The 13,014-nt window shown below is 46.6% G+C and overlaps 1 protein-coding gene across 1 annotated transcript in view; it reads right to left on the bottom strand.

Moving 5' to 3' along the window:
* The window catches only part of LOC146365192 (uncharacterized), a 53,164-nt gene extending 40,741 nt beyond the window's left edge, over positions 1 to 12,423 (bottom strand). The window contains exons 1-4 of the mRNA XM_084915687.1: positions 12,201 to 12,423; positions 8,718 to 8,873; positions 8,236 to 8,348; positions 5,093 to 5,234 (exon numbers count right to left, since the gene is read on the bottom strand). Of these exons, the coding sequence (XP_084771813.1) occupies positions 5,093 to 5,234; positions 8,236 to 8,348; positions 8,718 to 8,873; positions 12,201 to 12,219 (430 nt within the window). The 5' untranslated portion in view covers positions 12,220 to 12,423. The remainder of the gene's footprint in view (positions 1 to 5,092; positions 5,235 to 8,235; positions 8,349 to 8,717; positions 8,874 to 12,200) is intronic.
* Positions 12,424 to 13,014: the final 591 nt, after the last annotated feature.

The raw sequence follows: 13,014 nt of genomic DNA, 5'->3' as shown, positions 1-13,014 counted from the left end.
ATTAATGCCTTGCTGCCAGGGTAGTTTGCAACCCAGCACCATGTTTCATTGAGTGATGCTGATGGCAACGGGGCAAATTTTGGAAAATGTTAAATCCAGGAAAAGAAATATTTTTGTCTCCAGTTTATCAGATGAAGCACAGCATGCTGGTGTTAGGGTCAGTACTATGACCTCATAGCAAGAAGATCGAGGGCCTCCCTCCATAAATAAAAGGAGTTTGTTGTCTCTGTGGCTTCTCCCAGGGTAGTCTGGCTTTTTCCCACAGTCCACAGAAGTATAGTAGTGGGTTAGGCCTCTGTATTAGCTCTGTAACAGACTGGTGACATGTCCAGGGGGTACCCAGCCTCGTGGCCTGTGGCAGCTGGGACAGGCTCAGGCCCTCCTTCTCTTGTGACCCTGAACTGGATCAGCTAAAACAAATGGATGAATAGAATCATTACTGGGTTTAACTGTACTTTTTGGAATGTAGGTAAATATTACTTTAAATATTACTTTTACCTAACCATACCTTTCAGGTTTGACCTGCTCCCGATCCCAAATCCTGATGTAATTAAATGGTACATGGACTGATTCTTATAAAGTACTTTTCTACGCAAAGCACTTTATACAACATGGCTCACTCCCCCCATCACACAAGAGTTTTTTCTACACCTGAGTGCTTTCAATCCAAGTTTCACTCATGTTCATTCTCTGTCTGATGGATACATCACAGAGCAAGGCAGGGATCCAACCCTCTGATTATTGGATGATCTGCTCTAACGCCTGAGCACCAGACAGCAACAACCAAGAGGCCAAGGTTTCCTTTGCATCACTGAAACTATTATGTATTGGAGATTATGTATCGGAATTTCAGGAGCGGGACCACGCCTCCAAACACGCTCCTTCCGGTTGTCATCTATATAGGTTCCCCCCAGTTCTGCAAACTGTTCATTCTCGTTTACGTGCAAACAGGGTCGGCGAATACCTTTCGACACAGCTCATCTCTCAGGAGTAACGTAATTTTACTCACCCTTCGCTACAATCGCCCTCTCGTCCGTCAGCGCGTCAGACGAACAACTACCCAAGCTCTGCATCCATCTCTTTTCCTCCGGCAATCCCAGAAACACACCGAACGTCACGGCAGAGCTTCCAAAAAACCGAATGCTGACGACCTCCAAGCAGTTTTCTCGCCACCCAACATACGTCCATCCATCCAGTCGGTTTATCTCCGCTAAATCCAGTCATGAAGCAACTCCGGCTGCCTGACAGCAGAACTCACAGCTCCTCTCACGTTGCTCCGAAACGGGTCACAGGCTGGGCGAGTTAGCCGGCAGTGCTGAACCCACGCTTCCAAACAAAGCCAGGTAGCAGGGGGAAGCACAGCTCTGTTCTCCTTCCTACTAACACCCTTTAATGCAAGCCGGAAATCTGTCGCTAGCTCCATACTCTACTGTTCTCCATCGTCGTGATGTTTCAATCCCTCCTTTCGCTAAATGCTTATGCAAGTTGGCACTGGGATGCCCAGTTCTTCCCTATCCGCCATTCGCAAACACAGCAGCAAGCTCCCTACCACCAAACTGCCAGTTTCTCAGGAAAGATGACACACACATAAAAAAACAAACAAACTCTGCAGCAAACGTCGGCACCCAGTTGCCAGGTTCCCAACCTCTCATCTGCTAAATTCCAACATTGGCACCGAGTTGCCAGGTTCTCAGCCACTCATCCCTCCTCTGCTAAACTCTGTGGCAAACCTCGGCACCGGGTTGCCAGGTTCTCAGCCACCCATCTCTCCTTCGCAAAAATCTGCAGCAAACCTCAGCACCGAGATGCCAGGTTCCCAGCTTCTCATCCCTCTGCTAAACTCCGCAGCAAACGTCGGCACCGAGTTGCCAGGTTCTCAGCCACTCATCCCTCCTCTGGTAAACTCTGCGGCAAACCTCGGCACCGGGTTGCCAGGTTCTCAGCCACCCATCCCTCCTTCGCAAAATTCTGCAGCAAACCTCAGCACTGAGTTGCCAGGTTCCCAACCTCTCATCCGCTAAACTCTGAAGCAAACGTCGGCACCGAGTTGCCAGCCTCTCAGCCACTCATCCCTCCTCTGCTAAACTCTGCGGCAAACGTCGGCACCGGGTTGCCAGGTTCTCAGCCACCCAACCCTCCTTCGCAAAATTCTGCAGCAAACCTCAACACCGAGTTGCCAGGTTCTCGGGCACTCATCCCTCCTCTGCTAAACTCTGCAGCAAACGTCGGCACCGGGTTGCCAGCCTCTCGGCCACTCATCCATCCTCTGCTAAACTCTGCAGCAAACGTCGGCACCGGGTTGCCAACCTCTCGGCCATTCATCCCTCCTCTGCTAAACTCTGCAGCAAACGTCGGCACCGGGTTGCCAGCCTCTCAGCCACTCATCCCTCCTCTGCTAAACTCTGCAGCAAACATCGGCACCGGGTTGCCAGCCTCTCAGCCACTCATCCCTCCTTTGTAAAATTCTGCAGCAAACCTCTGCACCAAGTTGCCAGGTTCCCAGCCTCTTCCCTCCTCGGCTAAACTCCTTAGCAAACGTCGGCACCGGGTTGCCAGTTTCCTTTATCCCTCATTTGCGAAAGCAGCAGCAGCTTTTCTACCATCGGGTTGGCGTTGTCTGCATAGACAAATAAATAAAAAGGCACTGGGTTGCCAGGTTTTCCTTCATCCCCCATTTGCATGCAGCATCTAGCTTCCCTACTACCGAACTGCCAGTTTCTTCGCTTCTATCATTGCAAGCAGCAGCAAACCCTTTAGAAAAGTGGTGACAGGCTCTTGCTATATTGGCCATGTGCAAACCGCAGTGACAAGCTTCTTACCCCTGAGTTGCCAGTTCGGTCCATCCATCATGGCTAAAGCAGCAGAGAATCCTTCTAGCTCAGGGGTGGGCAATTTCAGGCCTCGAGGGCCGGTGTCCTTCAGGTTTTAGATCTCACCTTGGGTCAACACACCTGAATCACATGATTAGTTCGTTACCAGGCCTCTGGAGAACTGCAGGACATGTTGAGGAGCTAATTTAGCCATTTAAATCAGCTGTGCTGGTTCAAGGACACATCTAAAACCTGCAGGGACACCGGCCCTCGAGGCCTGGAGTTGCCCACCCCTGTTCTAGCTGGTTCCTTCTATAGCCATCTTTCGTAATCGCAGCAGCAATCTTCTTCCACCACGTTGCCAGTTTCTCTGGATCCATTATTGTAGTAGTAAACCCCTCTGGCACCGAGATGCCAGGTTCTCTCTTTGTCCCTCATTTGCAAATGCAGCAGCATACCAGGTTCTCTTCATCTGTCCCTCCTTTACGAATGCAATATCAAGCTTGACACCAGGATGCCTGGTTCTTCTTCATCCCTCATTCGCAAACGCAGCAGCACGCTTTCTAATACAGAGTTGCCAGTTTCTCTGCTCGGCACCGAGATGCCAGATTCGCTGCCATCTTTCCTGCCTTCGCAAAGCACCGGCGAACCTGGTGACACCGAGATGCCAGGTTCTCTCTTTATCCTTCATTCGTAAATGCAGCAGCATGCTTCCGGCACCGAGATGCCAGTTTCACTGCCATCTTTCCTGCCTTTGCAAAGCAAAGGTGAACCTTCATGGCACCGAGATGCCAGGTTCTGTCCTCTATCACTCCTTTTAAGACATCCAAACTGCGTCGTGCGCGTTATTCTTCATGGCGTCCCTTCACTTCTCATGTGCTTTCACTAGCCTCATCAGGCATCCAGCCTCGACAGAATCATTCGAGACCGCTCTCTAAGTCAACTCGCGGTTCTGACTGCGTCTGAATGGCTTATCATCTCCCACGAAGTCCAGTGGACTCGCTCTCTGCTCTCGGATGATTTTGGGGGTTATTATTATAGAGATTATTTTCCTCTAATCAGTCTTTCAATTCATCAACTCTTCCCAAGCTGCTGCTGTCACTTCTGTTAATTCAAAAATCAGCTCAGTCGTTATTGCTACCTTATCTGAAGTAATTAACCAGCTAAGCACCCCCTCTCCATCTTCTACTCAAAGACAAGCTGACAAGCTCTTCGAGCCGCCAAGCCCTACCTCAAATCTCAAATCCAGCATTCTTGTCCGTCAGAGCCTCAGCTCAAAGTCGAGCCACGTTGCTCCCCGATAGAGGGTTCCCCTCATTCATCCATTAAGATTTCCGTTGTTTGCAACTTCCTTTGATCTCTTCTCCTGCCATTCCTTCCAAATTGTCCGAGCTCATCCACTCCACACCACGGAGCGACGTTCGCTCTCCGTGCACTCGTCTTTGTCCTCTTCTCCTTCTGTCTCCCCAACCAATCACAGCAGATGGCTCCGCCCCTCCCTGAGCCTGGTTCTGCCGGAGGTTTCTTCCTGTTAAAAGGGAGTTTTTTCTTCCCACTGTCGCCAAAGTGCTTGCTCATAGGGGGTCATATGAGTGTTGGGTTTCCCTCTAGACATCATTGCAGGGTCTCAAGGCGTCTGTCACTGTGGTTCGGTGCTGTATTAATAAGTCGAATCGAAAATCTGCTGACATCTTCGACCTTTGTATCGCACAGTTATTACTGCTTTTAGGGGATGCCTTCTTTGGGGATCTGCCAGGCCCGGGAGCCGTCGCCAGTCCCCTTCGAGGCCTTCCCCAAACCGCATGTCCAAGCATTCACCTTTACCTACTAAAACGCTGTCAAACCTAAAATGAGGACGTGGGCCCAGCTAGTGAACTATATCCCATTATACTGATGCTCAAAGTGGGTCACAAAGTGTTTCGTGAGCAGAAACAAGCTTCTGGATTTAGACTGAGGTGTGAAAGTAACTGTTTGATTTTTCATTTTTTCCTAGCAGAGCTTAGATGTGTTTTTCAGTGGTTAAAATATTGTTAATAACTCTTGTTAGAAAGATGATATGAGGCCCAGATGATGGAAAAAAGAATAAGACAGCAGCACCAAATCTGGACCCGACCCTAAGGCTAATGTTACTGTACAAAGAAGCTACTTCTGACTGATGCTGCGTGCAGTAACCCAACGTAACGCAGGACTGTACATGACCCTTATGTTTTTCTACACTTTATCTCGTGACAAGTGAACTTGAGCTGTATTACAAATGCAGAACACAGACTAACATGGTGTACCTTCACAGGTGATGCTGGCTTGGGCCAGGCCAAGCTGCAGCACTGAGTTGTTGACCATGAGAGGTTCCCTGATGATCTGGATCCCCTCGTTCCCCAACAGATTCTCACTCAAATCCAAGACCTGCAGGACCTTCAGCACTGGCTGCAACACAGGGTTCAAGACGACTTACTTAACCCACCAGTTAATCACTGTGTGTTCCTTTGTGCAAGTGAGTGTGAGAAGTTTTAATTATCATTGTGATTATACAGTGATTATTCTTCCTTTTCAAAATGTTTCCTCTCGTGTTAATCTTCAGAACTTCTGTTTTTACTCTCCAGAGCCACATTAGCATTGAAGGTTGATTAGCTGGTGAGGCAAAGTGGGGGTGTCGAGGGCACAAGGGGCCCGTGTTGCCCAGCAGCTTGAAGAGGAACGCACCACCCACTCCTCGGTTGCCCCCTCGCCTCACCACCCTTGTTAAACTCCTCTGGTCACTGCTCTGAAGAAAGAGGGAGCGCGGGGGTGGAAAGGAAGCTAGGAAAGCAACTGACAGACCCTGAGAGCGTCTTCCTCTATGTTAATTTGCACCGCAGTGACAACAAACACACTCGAGAGCCCCCAACACCCCACCTTTTTTTCTCCTTTCCCTCACTGAGTCACGGCACACAGAGGCAGCGCTGCATCCGACGCGTGGCGAGAAGCTTCTCCGGTGAAGAGGGGAGGAGGAGAGGGAGGGAGAGCCTCCCTGAATGGATATGCACGAGGGATAATAGCAGACAATTAAAGAGGCAACTGCATGGTTGAGAGTGTGTGAGAGTCAAGCATGGTTGAAACCTGTCAAACGTAAACCACGGGAGGGTTGGAGTGAGAAGTCTGAGGGGGGTGCAGGAGTGTGAAACCACCAAAAACACAGTATGCTTTCACACATGCCGTGCTGGCTTCAAACAAAAAAGCAGCAGAAACAGGCAAAGCTGGCGCTCTCGGTGACACGTCCACCTCGGAAAAGCCCTGCTTAGAGTTTCTGTCATTAAACACGCCGTCCAATTTGACGTTGAGCAGGTTTTGTCTGCCCCCGCTCTCTCAGGCCTCCAAAGGACTAAACCAGCCAGGAGGACAGAGAGAAAATGCAGATACACCAAGCAGAAAGGTTAATAACAGCTCTCTTCATCATCATATTCGACACAACCAGCTATGGCTCTAATTATCATCATTACGGCCTGCAAGGACACCTACTTATCCCTGTGACTGGCAGGCTGCATGAGCAGCCCTTCTTAGCACACATCTATTATTTAATCAAACTGTTCCTTCTTTTGGGGAAGTGTGTGTGTGTGTGTGCGTGTGTGTGTGTGCGTGTGTGCTGAGACAGAGAGAGAGGCCTTTAATTTCCAGCCTTTTGACTTTTACAATCGCCACTCACATGACAGGAGGGTACAGTTTATGCTGCCAATCACATAGAAGGAATGCATGTTATTAGGACTGTGCAACGATGCTGGGAGGTTGGACTCATCTCTCCAGGCTCATGTTCTACAACTCCACACAGAGGGAAGCACAAAGTATCAGCTGGAAATGAACTCAGGTCGAGTCTTTGCTGACCGCTCTCCAAGAGAACACCGTCCTGGCTCTTGGTTTAGCAGCGCTCGTCAGACAGATGCTAACAGGTTTCACTGTATTTCAGCCACATGCTAAACAAGCCTAGTGTCAGTAACATAAAAGATGTTTCCTTAAAAAATATAACCCATAAAATGAACTCATTATTAACGCCCTCGAATCTTAACAACCACGTTGGATCGTCTAATCTCCACCACCAAAGTGATATTCTCAGTCTTGGAAATGTGCACAAAAGCAGGATCCAAAGAACATAAAAGATGCACTGCATGACTACTAAATCTGGCAGTGAGCGCAGGTTTGAGATCAACATTCATATTAGGCACGCTGTCAGACCTCTACTGACAGTATGACTGGTGTCATTTTATCATCACAACTTAAAAATAAGATAAAAACTGGATATGACAAACCTGCAGCTGCAAACCTGCATGAATGTTAACCCTTAACACCTTAACCTGATGCTGACCTGCTCTGAGTGTCAGTCAGTGGTGTGCACGTTTGTGTCGTCGTCTTTCATGGGTGCAGCCGGCTGCCTAAAAGTGAGCCATTAGTTCCATTTGTACAATTCATGGCATCGAGACAGTCAGAAGCCAGGCAGCGAGCCATGTGAGACAAGAATAAACATTTTTGCCTTCACACGTGATTGGACAGCATGTCGTGCTGGTGTCGTTGAAGCGTGCTGAACTATTCAGTGTTCACAGTTACATTTTAAAAGAAACACTGCAATGATGAGACATCACATGACAAACATGGACCCGAATGATAGATGTGTAATGTAAATGTAGCTTTTCTAGATAAAATGCTGCAGACATGTAGTATCAGTACATCATAGGTGTGTGTGCAGACGCTCAGAGGCAAGCAGCTGACATGAAACGCATCACTTATGCATAGACTGTATAAGAAGATGGACACAGCATCAGGGCTAAAAAGTTAAGCCAACGTGGAAGTGCCAGAAATATTCTTCTTGCAAAAATAAAAGCCTATAAAAATGACTGAACTCGGCAAACATTTTCCTGATTAGTCTGAATCTCTGCTGCTAAGCCTTCTTTAATGTAGTATTTCACACATTAACTCAGGGTGTGTCGACCTAGAAGAAGCTATGACTTGTAGACATCCAGCCACACATGTAGGATTGGCCTGGGTGTGGTTTATTCACATGCTCGAACTGTTTTACACTGAGTAGTGCTTCACACTTCTGGGATTGTGTCAGGATACTGTGGTGACCCCTGTGAGTAAGGGAGCAGCATACATACAAGTTTGCCTTCTTTCATCATATTATCCATGTTGGTGCGCCGCACAGGCGTATGCTGAGTTTGGTTCATACCTGTTTCTTCTGTTTTCACTTTGCTTCAGTGGCCCTAAAACACGCTCTGAGAGTCGTGTGTTTCCTCTGCTAGCCACAGTTAGCAACCCTAATGCTAACTGTCACTAACACTGTCATCCTTAATGTCTTTACACGGCTCAAAATGACCGGACACTGTATTAATTCAACCCTTTGGCTGACTCTTCACATTATTGGATTTTGTTCCACATAAAGAACCAACACTTTGTTCCTCACCAGAGTTTTAGCCAGATGCTCCATGCCTTTTACAGTAATCTGGTTATTCCTCAGCAGTAAGACCTTGAGACCTCCTTTCTGCCGCCTCAGACCGTCACACAGCTCCTCCAAACCTTGGAAAACAAACAGTAAAATATGTTTATTAGCAGACGGCACAGACAAACTTTCATTGTTGTCTGTGCTGGAGTTAAATGGCACTTCCAGATGTATGGTGGGAGTGTTGGTTGTAGTGACTCTGATGTAAGTTGCTATGTGCCTTACACATCCGCATGTCTGTATTAGTGAAATAATAATAGTTGGTCTGTGCATGTTTGCAAACTTCATCTATCTGTAATGTATGAGCAGTAAGGGTTCAGCCATGGACTTATCCTCGTTTATGTTCACCTGTTTTATGACTGTATAACTCAGGGCCTATCTCACCACACATCTACATAGTAGACTGTGAACCATGTAGTTCTATGATTTATGTATGAACATCTTACCAGCATCTGCTACAGCATTGTTGCTGAGCTCCAGTGTCTGCAGAGTATTGTTGAACCGTAGTAGGTCTCTCAGATGAAGGGCATCCTGGTAGCTGTTCAACAGGTTATTAGCAAGGTGTAGCTCTCGCAGCGCCTGGTTTGTCTTCAGTGCACCAACTGGAATGGACAAGTTATGATAGGACAACTAAGCTGGCAAATGCAAAGCTGATCATGGCTTTACATTACTTCAGTTATTCTTGCAGGTTAATACGCTGAACTCTAAGTCCTAAGCGATTACCGTAACCTTGAGCCTATGCTACACAGCAGCATCCTCTCTCTCTGTCTCTCACTATATATATATATATATATATATATATTTTTTTTTAATTGTTTTGTCTGGGTAATCAGCAGATTATCAGACAAACATCAATTGATTTGATATTTTCCAAAAATACAACCTTTTTCTTCGGGGCTAGGGTTAGGACTCACAATGACAGACTTCAGAATCACAATACTTTAATAATCCCTGAAGAAATTATGTGAGAGTGTAAAAAAGATGTTAATGATGACACGTTTGTGTTGACACGTTGTTTACTGATGTGGAGGGAAGATCATGTCCTTGTTAGCAAAGCTATCCATCCTCCCAGGTTGCTGGTTCGAGCCCCGGCTTGGACAGTCTCGGTCGTTGTGTCCTTGGGCAAGACACTTCACCCGTTGCCTACTGGTGGTGGTCAGAGGGCCCGGTGGCGCCAGTGTCCGGCAGCCTCGCCTCTGTCAGTGCGCCCCAGGGTGGCTGTGGCTACAATGTAGCTGCCATCAGCAGTGTGCGAATGTGTGTGTGAATGGGTGTGTAAAGCGCTTTGGGGTCCTTAGGGACTAGTAAAGCGCTATATAAATACAGGCCATTTACCATTTACTCCATTGGTGAGGGTGGAATCTAAAACTAGTGCTGGGCGGATCGATCGCAATATCGATTGTATCGATACCAAGTCAGCATCGGTATCAGATCGATACTAGCCTGGTCGATTCTTTACTTTCAGTTCTGCTCTTGTTTGCAATGCTGTGCTTCAGCAAAGACAAACAGCCAGGTCGCCGGACTCGCCGCTCCTGTGTCAGCGCAGGCACGCTTTTCTCCTCCCCCCTCTTGTGTTTAGATGCTGCGCCGTCATGTGACTTAGACGCTTTGGGGGTTGTTTACATATATTTATATTTTCACCAGTTGTTGTTTTTGTTGTTGAGGATTTTAATTGTAATTTTAGTATTATAGTTTCTCAACAGTACTTATTTGTTTTCATTTGTTTCCTAGCTTGCGGCACTTTTTATTTAAGATGTTTCTAAAAAAATGATAATAAAGCATTTTCTATTTAATTATAAACTTTGTGCTAATTATGTCCTGGGTTTTAACTATTTAAATTAATTTAATTGAGATTTAGCAAATCAATGAGCATCCACCTTATTTATTGAAAAGTATCGGTATCGATTTCAGTATCGGCGATCTGGCCCGTGTTTACTTGGTATCAGATTGATACCAAAATATGCAGTATCGCACACAGCTATCAAAAGCTCCTGCTTCTTGCTCACGGTGGGAGGTGTTCTGGATCATGGCCCAAATACATCTCAAATATAGGAAATCTTAGCCCTAACCAAATGAAGCTAATGTTATGAACTTTGTGCCACTGTACTAGTCTGTCCTGTGAGTGCCAACACAGGCCAGCTGGGTAGGACTGATTGAACATGAAAACAGGAGCACAGCACAAAGTGTAATTACTGAAAATCTCTTTCAGTAATTATACCAAAGAAGTGTTTCTCCTTGAAGCCATTGTTAACAGCAGAGTAGAGTTTCCAGCACAGGAGACCTAACAAAGCACCAGCGAAGCTCCACGACCCTCTGCTCCAAATATCACTGTGCACACCATCGTTACCAGTCTTTTCACTTCTTTATCACAGCTGAGACACTGTTTTTGTAGACATATTCTGTATTTATGTGTGCGCTGTGGGCGTTCCCTGTGTATTTGTGTCATTTGTACTGTACATGTGTCCGTGTTGTCTAGGTCCTCGCTGCCCTTCCATCCAGATCGATGCTGCAGATTTGATCAAGCCTGTTGGGCTGCATGTGGAATGCCAACATTATCATCAGGCACAGTAGGAACCAAATGGTGGTATCAGTGGGATTGATCCGGTCGACTCCAATGCAAGCACCCAATCCTGCAATCACAAGCCCCTCGAATCGAAGGCAATGATCCTCAGTTGGGACCCCCTGCTGGGAGGGAAGGAGGAGGAGGGTGCCGGTGGGCCTCGGTAATAGCAGAGGCAGGAGTGGGGTGAGGATGAGCATTGGAGGAGCAGAATCTTTAGCAGCCTGAAAATATCAAAGAAATCCAGGAAGGAGCTGCAAATGTTGGAGGAACAAGTTGGGACGTGGGCGGCACACTGTGTCCATTTGGGTCTTTGCCTGCTCCCAGCTGAGAGGAGATCAGATGCTGTCTTTGATATTTGTGCCCCAGTCGGACACAGAGACGGATTTATTATTACACGAGTTCATGTACCAGGATTCAAAGAACCACATCGTCCTGTGATTGTTGTGGGATTATAATTAAAGCGGCTTTAAAGCAAGAAAATTAGTTTTCCATAGAGCACTTTGGGCGCTGTGATAAATTTACTGCTACATCACTGTCTGGTTTGCCTCCTTAAGGCTATTAATAACTACTCACGTTGCACTTATTATTTAATCAAACTGTTCCTTTCTTTGTAACACTGTGTGTGTGTGTGTGTGTGTGTGTGTGTGTGTGTGAGAGAGAGAGCAGCTACAATGCTATATATCTGTCCATCTGTGTACCCACCCTGGGTGTTCTGTTAGCCTTTTGTGAGTGTATTTCTGTGCTATATACTCACCCAGTGATTGTGTGTTTGTAGGTGTGTGTGTGTGTCTGTGCACAGGTCACAAACATAAAGTCCTGCAACCTTCCTAGTCACCATCCTAAAGCCTCTCCTTTCCTTGTCCTTCCACAGTGTTGAGAGGTCACAAAAATCAGTGAAGGTCAGATAGATGTGCTGAAGTTTAAATCATTTGTGGGTCTTCGTATGCTGTAAACATGTATAGCTGTGTGTGCAGTGTGAGCATGCTCACATCCCATTACGTCCTAATATGTATCTAACAATACACAACTCCAAACTGTGTGTGTGTGTGCACGAGTGTGTGTTCAGTGGCCAGCAGGACCAGATTTTGACCTGTGACCCTCCCTGCAGGTCTGGACCTGGATTAAAGGCCTAATCTCTTACCTGTCACTTTACACACCACTGCACATGTCTATAAAGGCTCTGGCAGCCAGGACACAAACCCCCACGCACGCATGCACACATATAAACGTGCACAAAAACCCACATTTTAAATCCATGCACACACAAATGCTATGTACACAGACACTATTTCAAAAATACATTTTTAAAAATCGTTGCAAAAAAACAGCCTGCGAGTGCAGAGCGATGCACACGGACACGTCTTACCCAGTGTGTACAGCGGCATCCCGCTGAGCTGAACATGCTGAAGGTGCAGCACTGTGAGCCGGCTGCTCCGCAGCGCTTTAGACAGAGCCTGGACAGGATAGTCGACCAAGGCCACATTGCAGACATCCAGTCTGTAGAGACACACACTCTGAAACACACACACAGTGCAGACAGAGTGAATACAGACAACTGCAGAAAAAAGACTCGTCAGAATGTCTGATCTGACCAAGAGTAGAAAAGAAGAGAAGGGGAGGATGAATATTGAAAGAAAGAGCTTCACCAGCTGCTGTCAAACACTCAGACCTGTGGAAAGACAAGTGGAGAAGGTGCTTCTAAGGACTCGCACTCGAACAGTGGACTGACCTGTCTGTCCTCCCTGACATCAAACACTGGGAAAAAACCCGGAGAAAGAACAACCCTGAGTGACAGGGAGGTTAGGTCCATGCTGCTGGGTGATATGGAGAGCTGTTGGGGCAGATATGGGTGTCTCGGCCAAGGTTATCAAAGTAGTAGATCTCAAAAATGAGAACAGGTTAAATTTTTTCATAAGTTATTCAAAAAGCTAAACATTTTCATTACATAGAAAATGATTTTTTACTTTTTACATTTTGGTGATTATGATTTATAGTTCATGAAAATCTCAAATTATCAGGAAATTTCATTTCTAGTGTGAGTAAAGTATTCTCAAATACGTTGTCTAGTTCAGTACACGCAACCACAATCATGGGGAAGCCTGCTGACCTGTCACTAGATGATAATTGACACCCTCTGTAAGGTAAACCACCAAAGGTCATTGCTGAAAAGGCCGGCTGCT

The sequence above is a fragment of the Perissodus microlepis genome, chromosome 19 (genome assembly GCF_051167445.1).
Source record: "Perissodus microlepis isolate ML-2025 ecotype Zambia chromosome 19, ASM5116744v1, whole genome shotgun sequence".
NCBI lineage: Eukaryota > Metazoa > Chordata > Actinopteri > Cichliformes > Cichlidae > Perissodus > Perissodus microlepis.
The sequence above is the reverse complement of the archived record's forward strand: the minus strand, read 5'-3'. Positions and strand labels throughout refer to the sequence as shown.